This window comes from Quercus robur, chromosome 8 (assembly GCF_932294415.1).
Source record: "Quercus robur chromosome 8, dhQueRobu3.1, whole genome shotgun sequence".
Taxonomy (NCBI): domain Eukaryota; kingdom Viridiplantae; phylum Streptophyta; class Magnoliopsida; order Fagales; family Fagaceae; genus Quercus; species Quercus robur.
Genome location: NC_065541.1, coordinates 58,561,066 through 58,585,041, shown reverse-complemented (window position 1 = coordinate 58,585,041; position 23,976 = coordinate 58,561,066). Strand labels below are relative to the sequence as shown.

Here is a 23,976-nt window from a genome sequence, read left to right as displayed (position 1 = left end):
TGTTTGATACTGTTTACCAACAAGGTCAGATTTTTGGCTGGAGCTTGGTACATATGAGATGGGAGACAACAATATAAGTGAACTGAGAATAAACCAAGTTTCTTCAAACATTCTATACACATTCCATGAGAGGTCTCTGTAACTCCCTTCATCAATTCCATTTATATATTTACAAGAATGAGATTGAAAGAACATAAGAGTAAATGTTAACTATTGCTCCTTCGAACTATCAGATAGAGCAGGAGCTTTGCAGATGGGGCAGGCATTCTTTATCAATAACCATTTCTTGATGCAGTCCACATGGTACTCATGGCCACAGTTCTTCACTTTCCCAAGTTCCTCCTCAATCTTGTACTCTTCCTGTAAATTGCAAATGTCAACCAAATGCTGAAAAAGTTAAAGAGATCCCTCGGAAGGGGATGCATTCGTGCACACACATAGATATCAATTAAAAAACTCATATTTTAGGAACATGGACTGCCCAAATGATACCACAACCCACTGAGAGTGGGTCAGCCATCTAGATTGTGACATGAATCAAAAAATAATTTGCTAATTTCTTCGAGCAAACAAGGTAAACTGCTATTCAAGAAGCAAATGGAACCAATAAGATTAAGCCAGGGCCCAATACTTGATAAATCACATCACACCTAATAAGATTAAGCCATTAAAAATCATATATGAATCTAATCTAGAAATAACATATCCAGATATAGTTTTTATATACATAACTATGTATGCATCTAACTGGGTGCATGTCTATACTAAACTCAAATTTTGGACCACAGAAAATTTAATTTGGAATATTAAGAGCCCTCAACCTCAAGAAAAAAAAATATATATATATATATCTACGCTGTGTTATGGTAATATTCAAATGTAGTAACCTTGATGTTTATTCAGCCCAACAAAAAAAAAATCCAAGCAACCTGTCCAAATTCAAGCTGTTGCAAGACTTTTAAACATATTCACATTTCTCTATCATTATGGACTGGAACAATTTCAAAAAAAAAATAGCATGGCTCAAAATCATTAACCATAGTAATTTAAACTATATGAAAAAATTTCACAAACTCCATCTATTATCATGAGTAGCCATACTTTTGGGTCTAAATCTCAAATGCATGCCACTCCTAATCAAAGAGACGGCCAGACGGGAACAGTAAAATACTTACAAGGCAAATAGCACAGCGGTCCTCCAGGATAAGTTCTGATGAAGAATATGGTGTCTCCATTAAACACTTTGAAATCATATTCTCGGACAAGCCAGTGCTTACATGCCCTATTCTTTCTCCTAGAGCAAGTAGTTCCTGCCCGAAGCCAATAATTTATAGTCAACAGAAGCTGGGACAATCCAAAAGACAACAAGGAGATAGATGAAGTAATAATTACCTCATAATTCATGTTATCAACATCAAGCCTCATGTCCCTATACCGATCAATCAAATTTCTGGAGCCATACACAGGTGAGTGATCAGCCATCATTATAGCCTGCAAATATGACAAGTACATGTCATCGCATGATAAATTACCATAAGAGCTGCTACATATCCAGTTTGCACGATGCCACCAAATAAGCAGAACAAGTATCTGGCTTGTAGAGAGTCAGTATCTTGGCAAGATATGTAGGTGAGAGCCATTGAACACGGGGGGGTGAGGAATCACATTGAAGCTTTGGGGGGGGGGGGGGGGGGGGGGGCATACCCCCCCCCCCCCCAAACTTCTCAAATATTAGTTTTTTACCTCCAAATTTACTCCCCCCAAACTTCCTAAATATTAGATTTTTACCCCTAAATTTACTTAGTTTTCAAAAGATATGAAGTTGGCCCCCCTAAACAATTCTTGTTTCTTGTATGACACTTCTAAATTGGTTCAATTTTTATATTTATTATTATTCCCCACCCCCCACCCCACCCCCCCCCCCCCCCCCAAAAAAAAAAAAAAAATTCATAAAAGCTCAGTCTCAAAACATCCTTCAAGGACTTGGTTCAACCAACAAGAAGGATCTAAAAACTGAAATGAAGTCATAACATGGCTAAACTCACTAAACCATGATGACTTGCTTCAATTTTATGCGGTATGTGACAGAAGGCTAATGACAATATCTCCAACTCACCATTATAATATTTTGAGAAGAAATTCCTAAAGTTTTTATGTTAAGATTTCTCAACCTCCTTTTAACTGTACACAATCAGTAAAGCACATGCTTTATCAATAGAAAAAGAAAAAGTAAATCATGGAACTGTTCCACAGACCAAAAGGACAAAACAAGGTGTATTCCAAAATACATGTCCCAGCAAAGATCCCATCAAGAGATTAAAAATCTGAAAAAGGTAAGCCATAAAAAACAGCCCCCCACAATCCTTAGCCTTTGCATCCTTCCCATCAAATATAACAAAGACTTCTCCTTGCCCCCTTTCTGCACAGGTATCAACGTGTATAACAAGCATGTACATCTTAGCATGGTCATAATTACATTACTCTGTCTTGAATACATATCCATGACAAAGTCCTTGTTAGATGGCTTTTGATCCAATCAGCACAACCATCCGATTAATGATAAATATTTTGGGGGGGGGGGGGGGGGGTTACTGTGATAAAATTATACAGGTAAAGGATTAAGAATGATATCATATCGGTTCTAGGACTCAGAAATCTCCAAAGTGGAAACCATGAAGCTCAAAACCTATCAGTTCAGTGATTGCCAAATGTCATAATCCAGTGGTTGTACCAGATCTTGCTCCCTTCATAGCACATGTAAAACTTGAAAAATGATAATTACTCACCTCAGGTCCCATTCTATCATGTGCATCCGCAGCATTAGAAAGTGATTTGAATCTCTCATTCGCTATCCTTGACCTTCCGTCCCAATGAGTATTACGCCAGCCTCTGCCAGACGATGACCTTGAATATCTGTAAGAGGAAGGTTCTGAGAGAAGCTGAAGACCATTTTCAGAGTGAGCTGCTTCATGTCCCAATTGGGAGAAACTTGGACTGGCTCTATATGAAGATGTAGCTCTTCGAGAGTAATTACCATGACCTTCACATGTGGTCTGCGCATAGATACCATGAGGATATTGTGGAGGTGATGGAAAGGGATTTCTGCTTGGTATGGAATTAAGGTGTAAATGACCAATATCTGCAGTACTTGCTCCAAGAAGATACTGATTCCTCTCATGGCTCATTCCATTGATTTCTGAAATTATAAATGGTCAATTCTCATAACAGTGGCATAAATGTGAAGAAGAGTAATAATTATATCTTAACTGACCTGGCCATTGTTTTCTGGAATTATAATAAATAAGTTGGTAAATTCTCAGAAGAGTGGCATAATATGACAGTGAAGAAGAATAATTATATTTATGTCTTAACTGACCTGAAGCCAGAAACCTTCCGTATGCAGCAGGAGGTGGAGTGGAATGGTTCTGATTATGAGTGTTTACATCAACATTTGTATAAGTAATGTCTAGTCTTCCAGATTGGCTGGCCGAATGAGTCACTGGATGGTAATGATGAGAAGATTGATTTGATATGTAAGTTCTCCCTATGGTGGGTTCCAAATCCAGTCTAGATCGGCTTCTCACATTCCTTAGAGAATCTTCACTGCCAAACAGGGGGCTGCCACCCCTGTAGGGAGGGAAGCCAATGGAACTTGAAGTATAGTTTTGACAGTCTGAAGTTGATTTCCCTGGATGAGATTCAGAAGAACCAGAGGAACTTCCAGCAACGTAAAATCTGCTTGTGCTGCCTCCATCACAGGCTAAAGAAAGTCCAGGGCTTTTTCTTTTGAAAGGACTTCTTCCAGTGCCCATTGTAGGATCTAATACACCACCTTGCACTTCTTGGATGTTGTGCCCATTATAGTAACTTAAAGGAGCATGGCTGGCACTATTCTCTGGGTGCAGATAAGCTGAAGAATGTGGAAAGGGATCACATGATGATCCTGCATCAGCCACTGGAATATGTGGACCTTCCACTCTAACGCCAGAGAAGGAATGTTGAACAGGCCTGCATTCCAAGTTCCGGTAAGAGGCACAGTATACTCCACTCATCAGTGCATTTTCCATTGGATAAATGATAGAACCATTTTCTGGAGCAACAGCCCTTCCTGCTATACAAATTATAAAATGAAAAATGGTCATTTCCACAATATGAGTGGCAGAAATATAAATAACTATTACTAGCAAGGAAACAGATCATTTAGGAATTTCTGAGGTAGAACATTACAGTAAAATGGAAGGGAAACATGCTGGAGAACTCCAGATTATACAGAAATTAAGTTGGAATCAGATATTCAATCATAATTGCACCAAATTAGGAGAGTTCAAAATACTCAAGATGAAAAAACTTATTCAATGGTCACTGCTAATTGCTTTTCATCCCGCACTTTACTATCCATGTCTGGAGAAAATCTAGTATATTTTTTAGATGCTGGCAGCAACATTCAATCAAATTATGAAGTAATCACCAAAGAAAAAGAAATATCCATTGGATAATTGGACATAATACATATAAAACATTCATAGCTCCAGTACCCATATGAATGTAAGACTGTTCAGCAGTTCCACGACTATGATGAAAGTCTTGGTCCATCTCAAACTCAGGCATTTGCAATGAGTTGGAAAAGTGCCTATGTCCCATATCCCCTTAAAAAGGACAAAATTATTCAAATCTGGAGTTAGGAAACAGCACCAACCTGCATACAAGCATAAGAGTCTGAAGGTTCAATTAAAAAGCATATATATTTACATAAAGAAATTCTGCAAATATAGACATACATAAATGCATGCATGCATGAATACATGTATGAGTGTGTATGCAGTCTTATTATATATATTGCATGTATGTATGCCCATATCATTTACCAAGCTAAGCATTTGCATATTTATATACTAATTTTGTAATAGATTAGAAGTATTATTGGACCAGCTATGCTCACGGAAGTTGGCATAATCACAAATCATTGCCCTTTAAACTAACACTACAAGTCTGAGGCCAAAGAAGGTTTCTATACTTAGAGATATTAGGAACCATTTAAAATAATATTGCACAGATACAATAGGGGGGGAAAGGAAGAAAGAAAACCACATAATCCCTCACAACATTGAGGAACCATACCAGCAAAAGAAATATTCATATACACCACATCTACACCATTAATAATTGTTCCAAATATTTTCCCCATTTGCAATTTAGCAAGGCATAATCTCTCTTTACAACATGAGCAATTTTTCTTGAAGAAAAATAAAGATACTAAAAACTACATTTTTTTAACTTGACCTTTAAATTATTGAAATGGATCAAACATTCTGCCACTTCTCACTGATCTACATGTTAACATAGAACAATGCAACAATTTAAATGAACGCAAAATACATTGCTATTTCCTTGTTAAACAAGCAATACACCAAACTGTCTATGACTGCAACTTATACCAAAATCAATTACATATATCTGGTATGACCAAAGAACCTTTTTCTAACTGAGATAACAAGTGACTGCTATGATTGTTTAAGCACAACAATATTACTCGATACACAAGTACATAATTCAGTAATTGTAAAAGACACTTTCAAATACACCACTTAGCTCAGCTGTCTTCTAGTATTATATCAAACCTCTACACCTTTAGAAATCAAAACATTTATCAAATTAGGAAAAGTTTTTCTGCCTATCAAAGACAAAGTATGGAACTGCTTCAGATTAAGGTGCTTGTTAAGTCTTTGAAACAAATCATGATGAACTTTTGTAGCTATAATCTTGAAATGCACGACACAGATCATGACCAGAAATTGATTTTTCAAAGGGTAATGAAATTCTATCACCCATAGTGAAAAGGACAACAGCAGATGGGCTTCATAAAACTAGCCATAAAGAGCTATATGGACTTGCCAAAAAGATACTGCTTCATCTTCTTAGAACTTCTATGATGTCCCCATACCTACCATTGTACAATTATATTATTACAATAACAGTCTTTCAGGATATCACCAGCACTAAAAGCAACTCAGGCTATTCATCTTCCTCATTGACCCACATTAACACTTCCTCAACCTCATCAGTCATCAACACCTTCACTGGCATCAAAACTATTGCACTTCAAACTAAAAGGCATGCTGGTTCTCTCCATCTAATCAGTAACAACTGTCCCTATGACCTCCATTCGTAAACTATAAAAAGGTGTGCACAAGGTTCATACTTCAGCAGGGTCTGGGAGAGGTGGTAGTTTAGCAACCTTATTCCCAATTTTGGGGAGGCTGATTCCCAGTCTATTTGCCAACTACACTACAAGAAAATTATAAACACTTTTATGGATGAAAAGTAACAGGAAACTTTATCATTATGAGTAAAAGCAATTTTTATATCACAAAACCGTAGGAAAATTAAAACTGCAATATGATAGAGAAATGAGAGTGCTAGCAGATGCACCATCTTCAATCTCATACAGTTGATAGCAATGCAGTCAGCATATTCATTTGGTTGCACCCCACTTCATAATCTCCACTTAATGCAGCAAGAACTTGAGGTATCACCTATATCCAATGGGCAAAATTAAGTTTATCTCAGTATATGTAAATCAGAGAGCTATGGAGTGCACCATCTTAAATCTTGTACACCACATCAAAATGCAGTCAGCATATTCATTAGGTTGTACCCCACTTCATAATCTCCACTTAATGCAGCAAGAACTTAAGGAATTACCAATGCCTGATAGGCAAAATATCCAGACTCACAGTAACAAGCCCATGTTGCAATAGTTTCTGCATGATGAGCAAGGAATTATAAAGACTCTCCTGCAACTGAAAATAATATACCATCTAAGAATCACTAGGCTCCTCCAGCACAAGGTTGATTTTAGGACAAAATTATAGCTCTCTCTCTCTCTCTTTATATACAAAATTTTCAATATTCAGATTCTTTTTCCTCTGTAGCTCAATGAGACCAAACTTAATATGCTTCAGATGAATGCTGATAAAGATAAAAGGTTTCAGATGAATGCTAATAAAGTGGAAAGTTTAACTAGCTATTTACCAAATATGGTTACCCATTCATTGCCCATTAGCTGATAAATCAGACAATTGGATTCTTTTGAAGTCTCTGTTACGACATCAAGAAACCTCTCTAAAGTAACTGAAAAAATATGAAAGCAACACAATGGGCAAGGGTACATAAACTAGTTGAAAATATGAAGTGGTATCAATGCATGAGTCCTTAGTGACAACTCATATATTGTGCTCCATGGAATGAGAAGGGGAGAGGAAGAGAGAGAAATCAGAAAATAATTTTTTTATCCAATCCATTCCATACATATGGGAGAAGATTTACAAAATATTGCAAAGAATATTCTAATAATGATAGTTGGTAGGGACACCTTACCAATAGCATCCTCTAGAATAGTTCAGAACAGGGACACCTCACAAATGTCATCTTTCTAGTAGGACAATTCTTTCTCTTTCTAACAAATTAAGAAAATGAGCTGCTTTCAGTATTCAACCCTCACCCAATCCATTCCAAATATAAAGGAGAAGATTTAAAAAAATATTAAAAAGAATATCTTGATAATAACAGTTCGTAGGGTGCATATATGTCATACACACCCACCTTGGAACAAAATAAGCTCTAATCAACTCCTACACAATGACTTTGTAAGGACATCAATAAGATGGTCTTCAAATCTCACAAATGGTGTAGCTATTTCTCCACTTAGTATCTTGTCTAGTATGAGATGGAAATTTTCTTCTACATGCTTGGTAACACAAGATTGGAAACAATGTGTGCCACGGCTTGATTATCGCAGTATAATGGGATGGATTAGGTATTGAGAAGCCAACCTACAGAAGAAAGAGTGGTGGTAACCATGTTATCTCACTAGTACTGTGTCATCACTTTGTATTATGCTTCTGCACTCGATTAGGCAAGTACATTTTCCTTCTTACTTTCCACATTCGAAGGTTTCCTCCCAAGAAGGCAAGGAGATACACCGACAATTAGTGATACAATTGAGGCTCCAAAATAGAACTTAAAATTAATGAAATTTTGCATGTTCTCTTAACAGGAAAATGAAAGCAGTGGAAAAATAAGACGAACATTCTTTTTCTTTTCTTTTTTAATATAAGTAAATACTGTTTCATTGAAGAAAACAAAAATTACACAAGGAACCAAAGCACACAGGCAGTGTGCTGAGGAACCAGCACAAAAGCAAAATTAGGAAGCATGAAAATTACAACTATCAAGAAAATAAGACGAACATTCTTATAAGAAAATATTTGAAGAGAATGAAAGATCGATTCATGAGTTGAAAGCTTCTTTCAGACTTTTTTTGAATGGGCAAATGCTTCTGGTGTTCTTACTTTTAAATTATTTGCAGATTTTCTTGATTTTTGTACTTTCATTGTTATTTAGTTTATATTTTCTGTTGTCTCTATAGCACAGTACCTGTGTGCCTTATTTTCATTGTATTTTCTTATTTCAATTTTCAATGAATTTTTTTACTTATCAATATATATATATATATATATATTACTCTAAGAATAATGGTTAAATGATTAAATTCAAGATTCTGATAGCGACAGCTAATAAGGACATCTCACAAACAGTATCTTCTAGAAGAGTCTAGAATAGGAATACCTCACCAATGGTATCGTTCTAGAAGGGTATAATTCTTTCTCTTTCTAAAAGGAGATATACATAGGAAAGAAAAACATCAGAATTGCTGAAATAGCATGGTGGAAACCACCTAATCGTACGGGAGAGTTGAGAAATTCACCAAAATATAAGTATTGTTACTACCTTCATTTTGCCTTCATGGAGCCCTTAAAGAGAAATAATATTGCAGGACCCTCTTACATGAATCAATTCTGAACATGTGTGCACATGAAGAGAAAAATATGGATCTCTTGCCCTGTTGGATTCTTCCATATGCGTAACATGAGAGGACTTGATATCACATATGCATGGAACATTGGAACAATAAGCAAAAATTCATAATCTAAGACCATTAAGGAAGCCATTTTCACTACAAAAAATATGACATTCATATCACAGGCTAACCATTTTATTCTAATTGCTGTAAAACATAAGGGGGGATAAGTAATCTAGTTGCTGTATAATATCTTGAGACGTGAGCCTCTTTTTGATCATGTAAAACATTAATTGACCTCACATGGTCAGTTTATTTTCCAGGAGTGGGCTTATGCACACAGCTTTTCTAAACACAATAAGATAAACTTAGAAGTCATAAAAAGAAATTTCATAAATATTCAACAGATTATAGTCCTGTATTCAATTTCAATGTAGCATCTGTATTCAATGTAACTTTCTTAAAATAACACGACTTCAGAGGTAAATAATTGTCCAATTGGAGGGGGTTTCTTGCCCTTTTTCTTTCTGTTATTTAAATGCCCTTTCTAGAAACCAATGATTCTGTTTGGTGTGTTTAGTAAAATCCATGTAATTCACTTTATTCTTTCAGTTTCCTCTTCTATCAGCTTTATTTAAATAGCACAGTTGTTCCTCCACACAACTCATGATTTTTAATTTAGAGGCTTTAGTCCAATCTAACAAGAGATAAAATATAGAGAAAACAAAAAAATTTATTTGAAGAAAAAGGTACAAAGTACAAAAGCTGAGAAGCATAACTCAACCTGCAACCTGAGATCAAGAAGATGTACAGGCAAGTACAAGGACACTCATCAAGCTACAAAGGTTTGTGATTGATATAGAATTCTAACAATATAGTGCCCCTTTTGCAAAAACATAGAAAACAAAAATGAAATTAAAAAGGAAAAAGTAAAAAACTTATTCATCCACATATGTTATGATACAATGAAATTAGTAGACCAAAACTCTCAAAAAATGCAATTGTCCATCAACTCGTGGATGTATCTGCAGGGGCCTTAGGAACATCTAATACCATCTGATCAAAATTGCAGCACCCCTTTACCCTAAATCCCATCAAGCTTCTAACCTTTGCCTCTCTCTATGCCCCCAAAAGAATGCTATAAGGTCCACTAGCAACCAAACCTGCATGTCTAATAAAATAATGACAATGGCCTGTTGTTTCTCTCCATACAGCATCAATTCCAACAGGCCCAAGGTTAGAGAGAAAGCACCCAAGTAAAAATTTGTAAAGAAAGCAGAAGACAAGTATCAGCCACTAAAAATGTCTAATCCTTTCCATATATTTACTTCAAATTTAACACTGGTTTTTATCACTATATATACTTGGTATCACAACATGCTATCCTTCCTACATTCACGTGACAATTTTTCCCAAACTTCTTTATCTCATTAACATCCTAGTTTGGTTCATTAAGCCCCTTCCCATTATGGCATTTAGATGCTGATTGAATCCCTTGCTCTCCTTCCAAATTTCATCTAACCCAACAGCTATCATATTCTATAACAGAAATTTCTATTGGAATTTCAAATTACAAAATTGAAGGACCACATTAATTAGAGAATTAACATAGAAAGCTGAAGGACTTTGTAATTTTGTACATTGCACAAAAACCACAAATGAAGAAGAGCTATCTCAAAGAATTCAACACATCCTTGACCCAAAAATATAAATCAAGAATTCAATATTTCATGCAAAACAATTTTTGTCGTGATTTTTTTAACAAAAACTTAGAGTTTGTTTGGTCATCCAACTTTTTTTTTTCCAAACTTAGAAAACTGTTTTCTAAAAATTGTATTTGAAACCAATTCTCAAAACAAAATTTTGGCATGATTTGTGTTTGGCTCCTATTTTTGAAACAAGTTTTCAAAAATAGAAAACAAAAATATTGTTTTTTTTTTTTTTTTTTTTTTTTTGATAGGTAACGAAAAAATAGTCAACCCGAGTACATTGGAGATGTACTGTGGGGGCAAAAATCAAGAACCAAAATTACAATGATCAAGTAAAGCAAGAAGAGAAAAACAAGAACAATGCGACAAAGCCACACTCCAAACAAGGAGAGTATGCACGAAGAAAGACTTAATCTCTAGTAAGGAGCGCTCACATCCCTCAAAGCATCTAGCATTCCTTTCTCTCCAAATACACCACATCAAGCAATGTGGCACAAGTCTCCAAAAAACTATATTGCGATGTCGTCCTAATTTACCTTGCCAAGACTCAAACGCCTCAAGTACCTTAAGTGGCATAACCCAATGGAGGAAAAGTATACTTGCTGAGTTTGAGTGGGACAACACGTGTGGGCCCAACAAATTTTCGGTTTATTTAGAACATTGCCACTGAATTTAGTTCTCAATTGTCAAAAAACACCAAAAAAAAAATTTCCTACTTTTTTGTTTTACAGAGTGAAAAAGGGATTCAGTTTAGAAAATGAAAACAAAAAACACTTGCCAAACAACTATCACGCTAGTGGGGCCCATGATTTTTAGAAAACAAAAAACAGGCTGAAAATGGTGTAACCAAATAGGCTCTTACTTTTTTTACCTCAAAAGAATCATATAAGTATATAATACTCATACATCAACTAGTTTTTTTGGAAATGCAGAAACATTTGGTCTATTGGAATGTTTGCACATCAATTCATGATGGAGGTTTGGGAATTAAGAGGCTGCTGGTTTTTAATCAAGCACTTCTTGGATTTTTTTTATAAATTTAATAAAAAAGGGTGTAGCCCAAGTACACTGGGAGTATAAAAAAGGGAGAACCTAAAAGAGAAAACAAAGTACAAGGAAAATCAACTAAGGCACAATTTTTCCATAAAATCTACAAGATCTGAAGCAGAAGATGACCTAGCAGCTTGCTTCCACTAGAAAAGAGTTCCCATAAACTGAAATTTCAGCTGGATTCTCAAAAATTCTTTACTTTTAAATGTACACATTCATTTCTCTCCAAATATCCACATCAAACATGAAGGAATACCCCCTTCCCCGGGCCAAATTCAGCATGCACCTTTTGGCTACATAAACCTGTCCAATAGGTAAGTAAATCCAACACCATCCTAGGCATTGCCCAACTCAACCCTAATAAGCACAATACAAAACCCCATAACTCCCCAGCTACCCCGACAGAGTAGAAAGAGATTACCTATAGTGTCTCCATCAGATTTACACTTCTTGGTGCTCTAATGTTGTTAGAGGGCCTTACAGAGTGAGTCTTTGGGGCAAAATCAGAAGAGATTAGCATAACCTTTTGAAAATTTTCAAATTTGAGGTGGGTACAAGTTCCAAAATTCATTTTTCACATACTATTTAGGATGGGGATACTATGCTGAAGGAAACGTATCCTGCACTTTCCTTAATTGCTAAGAACAGAGACACCAGGTTGATTGGTTATTTAGAAAATCACAATGCATCCACTTATTCAAACCCAATATTCTCCTGAGCAATTCATGATAGGGAGTTAGAATCTATAGAGCACATTTTGGATTATTTATGGGCTATCAAGATAGGATGGGAGGAGGAAGACAAAATGGTTTGGGGAAAAGAATCATGGTTTTCAAGTGAAGAGCTACTACAAGGCATTGAAAAGAGAAGGGAGGAAGCATTTGCCACAGCAAACTAGCAAAGTATAAGGAAGGTTCATATCCTGCTCAGAGTGGCTTTTTTCTCTTGGAGTGCAATATTGGGGAAAATCTTGACAACAAATAATCTAAGAAAGCAGGGGATAATTATTCTGGATTAATGTTATATGTGTTAGCAATGGGGAGCAGAGGCCATCTTTTTTTACATTATGTCATTGCCCGGGAAATGTGGTTACAAATTATCATCTTTGTTAGGTGTTAGTTCAGTAATGCCTAATTATGTGCTTGTTTGTTGTCTTGTAGGACAGGGAATTTTGGACAGAGGACTAATGGCAAAATTTGGAAGACTATTCCACTATGCTTAATGTGGTGCATATGAAGAGAAAGGAATACTCATTGCTTTGGGGGAAAGGAGCTACCAGGGACAAAATTGAAATTATTTTTAAGGCATTATATAATGAGTGGACTTCAACTTCAAATTCACCCTCCATTCTGCACTTGTTAGAGTTCTTGGATCACAATAATTTTGATATATATATTTGGTTCTTAGTTAGCAGAAAATATTTGCAATATTGGAGCACACAATGGGTACTTGAATCATACAAAGTTGTCCAATTAGACAACAAAAACAACAACAACAAAGCCTTAGTCTCAAAATTTTGAGGTCGGTTATGGATCCTAAACATGTTAGTTAGGGTCAGCCAAATGTATTATTTTCCTCCACTCTATTCTATCTAAAGACATACTCTATATTACTTCCTTAATTGACATGTCCTTTTTTATTTAATAACAAAAACAAAAACAAACAAACAAACAAACAGAAAAACAACAACAACATCAAAGCCTTAGTCTCAAAATGTTGGCATTGGTTATGGATCCTCAACGTGTCAGCTAGGGTCGGCCATATGTAATCTTTTCCTCAATTCTATTCTATCCGAAATCATACTCTCCATTACTTCTTTAATTGACATGTCTTTTTTTATTAGACATAGACAAAAAATTTAAATAAAGTTATTGAGTGAAATAATGATCCTAAGATGAATGCATTGAGAAACAAAACAAGCTAGGAGAATCAAAAGGTAGAACAAGGTACAAAAAAAGAAATGACTAGAGATCAACACAGAACCCAAAAAAATATACAATCCATAAATTGTAAAACAAGTAAGTCTAGATTCCAAACTTCTCCAAGAAACTCTGAAATTGAAAGGACAAAAAAACTTGCACTCTAAGAAACCCTTTGATGTAGAAGATGCATCACCTTCTTCTCTGGCAGAAAGGAAAAACCTACTAAAACAACAAAATCTATAGTGCAAACCTAAGGGCTTGAGCTTCTTGGGGGTACAAAGATTGAACCCATCAAGTAAATTCATGCTTCTTCCTGGTTTCTTCTAAAGAAATCATTAAAACAAAATAGAAGCACCCTTTGATAATGACCACTCTATTATGACTAAACTACAACAATTGAATACAAGGATCATACAAAACTTTTCTACAACACAAAATCAATTGCCAAAAAAAAAAAAAAAAAAAAAAACAGGAATTACATTAACAAAACCATTTAATTTAGAAAAAAAAATGATCAATTTGTTAATGATTTTATGGTTTACAAATTATAAATCCAAAAGAAAAACACAGATAGTTAACGGTAACGGAAACTATCTGAGTTTTTACTTATTAAATATAAATAAATAAATAAAATAACAGATTAAATTGGAAATTCAAAAACTTATTTATTTCTTTTACTTCTATTATTATTATTATCGATTATAAATCAATTTTTTGAAAAGGAAAAAAAAAAAAATCCCTTGTGTGAAACTAGAAAGGCAAGCTTTAAAAAACACAAAAAAGCAAACATAAATAAAACTAGGAAAATTATGATCAGACTGTCTCTCCTTAAACTGGATCATAATCAATACTTAGTGATAATGCAAGCAGATTAAGAGTTAGATTATGTGAATGTGATCAAGCACCGCATGCATGATCGGAAAAAGTTGTGAATGTGTGCCGGAGACGGAGAGCATACCTTGGACGTTGGATTTAACGTTGACTCCTGATGGTCAAAGAATCGAACGGCTCAGAGAGAGAGAGAGAGAGAGAGAGGTGATATACGAACCTTTCCTGAGAGAAAGAGAAGGGAGAGGTGGTTGTTGGTTTTGAGACGAAAAAGGAAGGAATTGAATAAACAAACCGTACGTGATAGAAGTGAAAAAGAGAACAAATTGGGAGGGAATAAAGTGGGGAGTATGATCGGGTGCTTTTCGTGTAAAGCAACCAGAGTATTAATTAACGAATAATGCTGGTATCACATCAAGGACATGCCTTTTGTCCCGTGCATAATATGCACGCTTGGATTCGGGTACGTGTCAAAATCCATAACTTTGTCACAAATTGTTTGTAACAAACTTTTCAGACGTAAATTGTACATTGAACCGTAAAAATGAGTGATTCGAGATTTTTGAAATCAATCAAGATCAAACCGTGATAACATTATAATTAATTTAATAATTAATTAAAACTTAAATATAGATATTAAATTTATAAAACTAACAAAATTGACAATATATTTATATATGTGAGGAAAATTTAATGATTTTTAAGCATATATTTAATAATTAAATAAGAAAGTAAATAAAATAAAATAATAACCATGAAAATATTAAAATTTATGATTAATTTTTAAAGTAAAGTTGAATATCTTTAAAGGATTTTGATTTTAATTTTTTTTTTAATTCCTTGTAAGAGATGGATAATTTAATTAAGTAGAATAAAATTGTGTTAAGTTGTTTTTTATAATAAATAAATAAATAAATAATGCTAAGGGGTTCACGGTTCTTGCCACCAGTTCGTGCAGTCCAACCCCAGTTTTAGGGGTTCACGGAATTAACAAAAAATCAAATTCTTTATGCTTAAAAAATCGGTTTTCATCTTGGTTCTCGGTTTTCACCTTCCGACCTCCCGATTCGGTCTGGGTCTGAAAACCTTGATTAGTAATTGTAAATGATAAATTTGTAAGTTCACATGAATACATCACTTTTATTCTACTATCTAACACTTGTCATGTGAATAAGTTATGAAAAAAGTTGTGAGTTTTATTGTGAGAATTATTCAAAATAAATAAATTGATTTTCTAATAATATTAGTAACCCATAATTTTGTCACAACTCATTATAGATCCACTGTTTTTACTCCCTATTCACCACTCGGAAAATATGCAAATTGTGGCAAAAATGGTGAGTTTTGTCGTGTTACTGGCATTATTGATTCCCCAAATGCCAAGTTATAGAGCTGTTTTATTTTATGTGGAAGACGTGACGTGTTCGAAATTCTGAATCGCTTGATTGAGTATTGAGATTCTATATCTATTATATGTTCTGCTGAGTGCTGATATAAATAATAAGAAGTTATCTGTAAAGGGTTACGTTAAAAGCACGCTCCTTATGACACACGTCTGATGTCGTGTATTGTGTGTTTCTCACTGTGTACAGTGAAGCATGCAGTGCCGTGGTCTAATGATCAATCACAATGTCGTAAGATTCATAATTTTAGGTACGTGTTTTCTAACTCAGTATCTTTTTTCTTTTTCTTTTTGGCTTGGAATTCCTTCTAAGACTCATTCTATCCATTAATAGTTCTGCACCAACAGGATATTAATTAAGAGAAAGTAATATGTGCGTTGTGGACACACCTTTTGCTCCTAACATGGATGACTATGACTCTATGAACGGTAGAGAAATGTTGGTAGATCCATGGTATCTGAGTCACACATTTCATCAAATTTTACAAAATTTTGTGGTCTAGAAAAACTAATTAATTAATCCTCATAATTTTGTCTCTAACTTTAATTAAGAGCCTTGTATTTTAATTGGTATCTTCTAGTGTTTTTAAGAGATTATATCAAAATTTTCAAATTCCTCATTCCCCAAAAATAAAAATAAAAAATCTAAGGAAAAACTTAAGTATAGTTCTCTATTTAAATTCAAACACAATTGTATTGATTTTTATTTTTATTTTCCTTTTTTGGTATGAGGGAGGTGTTGAGTTGAACAAGGATCAAGTGTCATCTATCAAAGAAGTCCATTGGCCTTAAGGTAGACATTTCAATTGGTTATATTTATGCCAATTTTGAGTGTGGGCTAAATCCTTGCCTTCCATGCCAATAATTATAGAATTACAACATTTACCACCCATTTTTTTACAATTATCATATATGGTTAATTGTGAGAGTTGAAATGGTGAATTCATGTGAAAATGATAAGCAATAGAATAATTGTGAAAAAGGGTATTGTAAAAGTTGTGGTCCAAACTATTACTAATTCTAATATGGGTTCATGACTAACATCATTTTTTTATCCACTAATAATAACTTGACACCAATATTGTTGTTAAATTGTTATATAGGTAGTATTACTTTATTTACATAGATGCCATAGTTCTCCAATTAAATTCAAACACATATTTGTATTGATTTTTTTTTTTTTTTTTTGGGTGAGAGAGGGTCAAATTAGACCCTCAACACAAGTGACAAGGAGTAAGTATCATTAATCAAGAAGTCCATTGACCTTAATGTAGAAATTTTATTTGGTCATAGCTATGCCAAATTTGAGTGTGTGGGCTAAATACTTGGACATGGATGCTAATAATTCCAGTACAACCTTTATCACTCTTTCACACAACTATCATATGTGACTAACTACGAGTGTTGGGTCAATGTGAGAGTCATAGGCAACCAATCACAGTGTACCATCTAGAATAATTGTGAGAAAGGGTAAGTGAAAATTCTTAAGTACTCTTGGAGTATGGAGATATTGTGCTGCATCCTCTCACATTCGCGATGGACTTTATCATGAAATTAATGAATAGACCCCACTATAAATGTGAGAAGAGAAAAAACTATTTTCTATACTCTGAAAGTACCTAAGAATTACTCAAAGTATGGTAAGCGTTATAGTCCTAGAATAACTCCGTGGATGCTATTATTTTTTATACTTACTTTGGGTGTCATTGAGGATTGCTTCAGGTGTTGTGTAGATCTGCTTTCTTGTCCCATTTTTTTTCTTTTCTTTTTTCTTAACTGCTCGATGTTTATGTTTTTATGCATTGTCCTTCATGAGTTATTGTTAAATTTGATAAAAATCATGTTATAAGAAGATTGGATTTTCACAATTTAAAAAGTACACTGCCCAATCGCCAATAAAAAAAAACCTCTTTAGCTTTACTCCAAATTCACTCCCAATCACAATGGAGAACATCCAATCCACCACACCACACCACACCACAGACATATTATTGGCAACCTGCTCAATCTGCAAATTGGAAAACTACAATCGCATATATGCAGGTGCAAGTAACTGAAAAGTTTGAAGGTAAGACAACTAGGCAAAAACAAATGCCAGGAAGAAGTTAAGAACAGTATTTCATAAAACAAAACATATTTTTGTTTGAAAGAAAAATTGTCTTGCTATCTAGATACGTTTTTACAAGTATCCATACCAAATGGTCCCACACAGTTGAAAAGAAGCTCTACTTAGTATGTGTAAAGGCAAAACATTCCGGGCCACTTTTTGTGTCTATTCTACATATGAGCGAGATCACAAATTGAATTGTCATGCAAGGAAACACAAGACAACGTAAATTTTGTACCATGATGATTAAAATCCCAGGCAAAATGTATAATAGAACCTTCCTTCGGAGTGCAGGCTTCTCTCCAAATACAGCAAAACCTCTTTAAGTACTAAAGGAAACAACACAGTTGCGCTGGTTGACTGGATTCAACAGTAAAGTTTCAAAGTTATCAAACTTTCTCTGTGGCATCTATTTGTGTCTCTTCTGCACCTCTTGCAGCACCCAACCTCTCAGCAGCCAATCTTTCTTCAAGTGCTCGAGCTCCCCTTTCTCTGCGAGGAATAGGATTGGTCACAGACTATATTCTTTCTTTCTACCTAAAATTAACTCTCTTTTTTTTTTCTTTTTTTTCTTTTTTTTCTTTTTTAATTGTAGCTAATCTTCATAAATCATTGTATCATTCTTTTTTACTACAAATCTTTCATAAAAATAAAGTATATTATCATTCTTGTTGAGCTTGTTTCTATGAGGGCATTCTTTTTATTATCAATTTTGTTATTGGCTTCTAATTTGATCCCTATCTTTTTCATCCAGTGATAATCCCATTCTAGAACATGAATTGCTTTCAAATATTATGGAAACCATGTTATTTTAAAACCTTTGAATTGTATCTCAGTAATTTTTGTAAGCATTTCACCACTTAAAACTAACAAAAGATGTGAATTCCACCATCTTTAAGAGAAAAATGTGGCCACCAAAAGATGAAAAGCAAAAGGAAAAAATTAATTATTCTCTAAAATAAAGTGAAACACAGACTCAGGATTAAATTCACCCTTCATTGGGTTTCAAGTGATTGATACATAGAGGAAGACCATCCTTTTATGCTCCTCCGCTTTTTTATTTATTTTCTTTCTCCCCTTTTTTTGGTGGTTTTGTTGGTGGCTCTAGCTATCATGAGGCAACTTAAAGCTTTAAATTTGATGAAGTATTTGTACTATACTCACATGCAAGGTGAAAATTAGCTTAATGGAAGACTGCAAGTTCTATATTATTTTTGTGTGCCAAATTATATTACAATTTGCTAAGACAAGTACAATGTAAAACAATTTTAACGGCAACATAGAACAAGGATGTTACCTCCTCCTAGATGCCTCAATGGGATCAGAACCAGGTAATGGGGCACCCCCCAGTGTGTGATCCTCAGCATCATTAGAAGCTTCAGTTCTCCCACAGAGCATTCGATGAAATATAGATGCAATGGGATCAATGACTGGTCTGCATTCCAGCCAACAAGAAACATGTGAGAAAGAGAGAGAGAACCATAATATCACTTTTAACAACATTTAAATTAAGAAGTTAATATATAAAAGAGAATGCTAGATTACCTTAAAAATTCAGGGAAGAAGGTAGAGAATGCAAAATCATCACTTGGATCACCCTTAAGCTTTGTTTCCGGTTTCCTCTGCCAGTATCTGAGGTAAATCCAGCTCACATACGTGCCAAATATTAAAGTTGGAAGATATGTTGCCGACTCAAGTGTGAAGAAGCTTACAACAATGGACAGCAATAGCATAAGAGATGGTAACCACTGCATAGAATTAGAATTAATGCCAAATAGAGGGTGTGAGAGACAACTCATCAGGTAGATAAGGAATTTATGTCAAATGATTCTTAAGAAGTGATATTTTTTTAACATTTTTTTAAAAAGATCCATACCTTAGCTTTTATCTTTACTACAGGCAGCTCTTGGTCAGGTATGATCTGCTTGATGCCAACCAAGAACCCAGCCAGAATCCCATGGAAGCCAGAAAGAGGCATGTAACTAACACAATAAAGAATTAAGGCAAAAAAATCAGGAATTGTTGTTAAGGACGAGACAGAAATGATCAAAATCTGAAATACAAATATATAAACATAAAAAAAAAAAAAATAAAAAAAAAAAAAGGCCAATAGGTGACCAAGAATGGAAGTACTTAAGAGCTGACACATTGATGTTTGCACACCCATCTGATAAAATCTTAAGTGTAATTCCCTATTACAGTTGAAATTTAAATATACTGATTGCACCAATTGCCTGCCAATAAGTCAACAGGGAAAGAGAAAATGGTAGTCAAGTTTCAAATTATTAATTTTTATTTTATTTTTTATGGTAATTATACACACACTTAGTCGGTCTTGAATGCACAACTTAACCCTCCAACTTCATCCTACAAGTGGAGGAGGTGCCAGGTAACCTAGAGCTCATTGGCTCAAATTAATTTTTCCATCACTCATCAGCAACCAAATGGAGTGCTAAACATAGTTGGAAGGTAAGGATTGACACGTGGGTATAGTTGACTGAATAGGAAGAGAAAGACAGGTAAATATTTTTAGGTACTCACAGGTAATTCTCCTGCGTTGTAATGTAGTACAAGGCGATAGCAGTAACAAAAACGCATAGGGAAGTCAGAAAGTTAACTACAAAGATGAACTTCAAGAATTCCCGAGAACCCCATACAGGCTCAAGAAGCTTTCCAATGAAAAGGAGACCAATTGTGCTGGCAACCACCTACCAAAAAAAAAACCATGTGTGACCATCAGTATCACTCTATAAATAAAACTAACAAACAATAAAAGATATTTCAGGCAATATGACAAGTACACCATGAAGACACTGATTATGGCAAAAGAAGTGCATACCCCATACACTGATTGTTCAATGTAACCGGCTGTTATGAGGTTCCAAGCAAAAGGAATTGTCCTGTGAAAAAATAATATTAAAACAGGAATAATGACTAAGAATCATTTAAGTAAAATCTAGCAAACTAAAGCACTGGGCTTAAATTCACAAATATCCAGAAAGGTAAAATCAAATATAGTTGTAGGCAAAAACAAATCAAGCATTGAAACATTTACAATGCTTATAAGTTCTTGAATTATATTGCCTCATAGGTATTAGATTTTCATTCATAGACTTCGCCCTCAACTTGTTTCAGATCACCGACAGAATCAAGTGGGCAAGGAGTTTCCCTGCCTAGTTTTCTTCAACCAAGGCAATGCCAAAAACCATTGCACGTATATAAATGGGTAGGCAGACTTTAACTTTTTTAAGAAAAAAAGAAGGAAGAGACACTGATAAGGATCAATAAATGATATGCACAGATATTAGGTATAAGAACAACTATGAACATTACATTCCAGTAAAATTTTGAAGAATACGACACTGAGCTTAGTTGCAAAATCAGCCTTCATATTTGGTTACAGCTGAACCCATGGAAAACAATGCCTGTAAATTCTATCCCTCATTATAACTATGCCTACACAAGTCAGCTGAACAAACAACAGTGGATTAATCACATTAACCAAAACAAGGCAGCATTTTGGATCCGTGGATGTACAGAAAGCATAACCCCAAATCAAATCCATTCTACTGGAGAACTTTAACAATGTAGATTCTAGTGTTGCCAATATCAGCAGACGGAGCTCCACCCCCAAAAACAATCCAGGGATTTCGCATAAAAGTTACACCAAATAAATTGAATTTCACACCCCTCAAATTTGTCAATCAAAATCTGGATACCCAAACCACCATACTAGGAAGCATGGACACAAGTACGAACAGCAATACAACAATTTCTGAGAAATTAGGACACAACAGCAGGGATACGTATATTAATTAATTATTAAAAATACTTTTATTTATATTTTTTATATATATTGTTAAGCATTTATTTTTTAAACATACATCAATTTAAGAGAAACAATGGATACTACTATAACAGAATCCACCTGGGACATGTCCTGTCACATTTCAAAGAAAAAAAAAAGGGCTAGGACACAAATGAGGTGTCTCTGTGTCTGTGCTTCCTAGATGACCATAAAAATAACTGAGATTCATATGCCCAACCAAGTATAACCAAAAACCTATGAGTTCCCAGTAGAGCAACAGTCTGAAATTCCTCATCTAAAACACAATAAACTAGAGCATTTTCAGCAGAAACAGCATCGCAATCTGAAACTATACAGGACACACAAAGAATTTCACGACACCAATCACTAATTCCACAGGTTTAAGTAACCACTATTTCACCTAGCCCAATCAAATTTAGAAACTACAAAATCTACAACCACAACCCATATTGCCTCCATCTCAAACCAAACTAGCAAATGCAAAACCTCAAATGCTGCAAGCAACAACTATATGCAACAAAATATCATATCACATCATATACTACATAACAAAAAGTCCAACGCACGCCTTTCACATTATATAATGTGCTTTCGCAATGTGACTCACTAATTATTACCATTTTTTTTAGAACCTTTCAAAAGAAGAGCCCTTTGTACTCGCCTCTAGTACAGTTGCCCGGTTATCGAGGGGCATTCACCCCCTGACGGGCTAAGCAATTTATGCTCATCCCAAAGACTCTATTACCAAAGTAATAACAAAAATAAGTCCAATTAGAATTATATTATCAAAATTGAAACCATACCTGGCGGGTATGAGAGCAAGATAAGTAATAGCGGAGGGAAGAAGGTGGACCAGAATGTGGCCACCAATGAGTACCACCGCAATTCCCTTGCATAGCCTACTGAACCCTGAATACAAGCTCGCCCCCTAATAACCATACCATAACAACTGTAATTAAAATCAAATCATTTCATTTTTCACAAATTTCAATTTTACAAATCTTAAAAAAGAAAATTAGAGATCTGAAAGGAGAGGAAGTAATAATACTCCGGAAAGTGCTGGAGTGCTCATGGCGGTGGAGATTTGGAACGGTGGCCGTTGATCTGGGAAATCAACGCCCGGTGATTTTTCCTCTGAGTGTGCGTGTCTGTTTGTGTTTTGACTTGGGAGATCTGGTTTGTATTGTAGATCGGAGGAGCTGTGAGAGAGGTCAAGTTTTTATTAATCTCGGGTTATTGCTTATTTGTTTAGCCCGAGGCGAGAGGTCTAGGATAAAGACTCAACTTTAAGTTTTTTTTGTTTTTGTTTTTTTGGATTTTAAGGTTGGGCCAGGAGATTTGCATTCGGGTGAGAGTTGAGAGAGAGAGAGAGAGAGATTGATAATTACTCATAAAATAAAAATAAAAAGTTTTTAAAACATAATAAATTAATTAATTAGTTGAGTATGACAGAAATGGCCCACCATAAACGTTTCTTTTCACGTTGTTGATGATACAGATGTTTACCCTTTTTTTTTCTTTTTTCTTTTTTTTTTTAAAGCCTGAAATTGATTGGATAATGTTAGTTGGGAATGGAAGTTATGGAACTTAAAAAAAGTTGAACGGAGTTATCAAAAAGCTGGTGTTAATATTAATAATTGTTTAAGATTCATTTTATCATTTGATGGTCCGGTAAACGAGTACCAGGCTTTTATTAATAAACCATTTTACTATTTTAGAAAAATTTTGATGCCCATTTTTATAAAAAGAGTCATGATAACAAATATACTTAAAGCAATTATTAATAAACTTTCTGATACCACTTTTATAAAAAATATGAAAAATTATGAAACAATATTTATTGTTTTATCATTTTTTAATAAAATATTTCTAAAAATATCTCATAAACCAATTATCATTCTCCTTTAAAAATATAAAAAATTTGTAAAAAAATCAATTTTTTTTCTTTTATAAAAATTTTTAAAAATATTTCATAAATCAATCTCCTTAAAAAAATCTGTTACTTTTTGCCTTTGTAAATAAATGCAACTGTTATAATTTTTCCAATAATGATTTATCATTAATGTCAATGTCAATGTCATCAATGATTTATTCTTTTTTGGCCATAAATATTATCAATGCTTTCATTTTCAATCTTCGTAAAAACAAACAAATAAATACTAAATAAATGTGAGACTTATTCGATTGTTTACCATCCATAGATTAACTAATGAGTCTGGACAAATTCTATCTTGTTGCTACTATTTACGAGTGTCATTAAAGGGGGGAA

At 34.4% G+C, this 23,976-nt stretch overlaps 2 protein-coding genes across 7 annotated transcripts; both read right to left on the bottom strand.

Annotated features, from left to right (window-relative positions):
- Positions 1-74: 74 nt before the first annotated feature.
- Positions 75-14,732, bottom strand: LOC126697282 (probable E3 ubiquitin-protein ligase RHG1A). Of its 6 annotated transcripts, none has more exons than XM_050394202.1 (8): positions 14,500-14,732; positions 8,791-8,937; positions 4,536-4,696; positions 3,377-4,111; positions 2,787-3,196; positions 1,393-1,491; positions 1,176-1,310; positions 75-360 (listed from the first exon to the last, which is right to left on the bottom strand). In XM_050394202.1, the coding sequence occupies exons 3-8, from the start codon at positions 4,639-4,641 to the stop codon at positions 211-213; spliced, it is 1,635 nt and encodes a 544-aa protein (XP_050250159.1). In that variant the 5' UTR covers positions 4,642-4,696; positions 8,791-8,937; positions 14,500-14,732; the 3' UTR covers positions 75-210. The 6 variants fall into 6 exon arrangements, with proteins under 6 accessions (XP_050250159.1, XP_050250160.1, XP_050250158.1 ...); XM_050394203.1 differs by lacking the exon at positions 8,791-8,937 and adding an exon at positions 6,430-6,533; XM_050394201.1 differs by lacking the exons at positions 8,791-8,937; positions 14,500-14,732 and adding exons at positions 7,378-7,456; positions 7,603-7,832.
- A 3,131-nt stretch (positions 14,733-17,863) lies between these two features.
- Positions 17,864-23,067, bottom strand: LOC126697281 (rhomboid-like protein 19). The gene is made up of 8 exons (XM_050394199.1): positions 22,756-23,067; positions 22,511-22,635; positions 20,718-20,778; positions 20,420-20,586; positions 19,755-19,860; positions 19,424-19,626; positions 19,176-19,313; positions 17,864-18,370 (listed from the first exon to the last, which is right to left on the bottom strand). Exons 1-8 carry the CDS (start codon positions 22,777-22,779, stop codon positions 18,268-18,270), a joined length of 927 nt encoding a protein of 308 aa, XP_050250156.1. The 5' UTR covers positions 22,780-23,067; the 3' UTR covers positions 17,864-18,267.
- Between the last annotated feature and the right edge of the window lie 909 nt (positions 23,068-23,976).

Coding starts and splice junctions, on each gene's coding strand:
- LOC126697282 (XM_050394202.1), bottom strand. CDS start 4,641: ATGGGACATAGGCACTTTTCCAACTCATTGCAAATGCCTGAGTTTGAG. Junction 1,492..2,786: donor ATGATAGAATGGGACCTGAG/GTGAGTAATTAT, acceptor TCATATTTGCAG/GCTATAATGATGGCTGATCA. Junction 1,311..1,392: donor TTGATAACATGAATTATGAG/GTAATTATTACT, acceptor GGCTTCGGGCAG/GAACTACTTGCTCTAGGAGA.
- LOC126697281 (XM_050394199.1), bottom strand. CDS start 22,779: ATGAGCACTCCAGCACTTTCCGGA. Junction 19,314..19,423: donor TTCTTCCCTGAATTTTTAAG/GTAATCTAGCAT, acceptor GCTGGAATGCAG/ACCAGTCATTGATCCCATTG. Junction 18,371..19,175: donor ATTGAGGCATCTAGGAGGAG/GTAACATCCTTG, acceptor TATTCCTCGCAG/AGAAAGGGGAGCTCGAGCAC.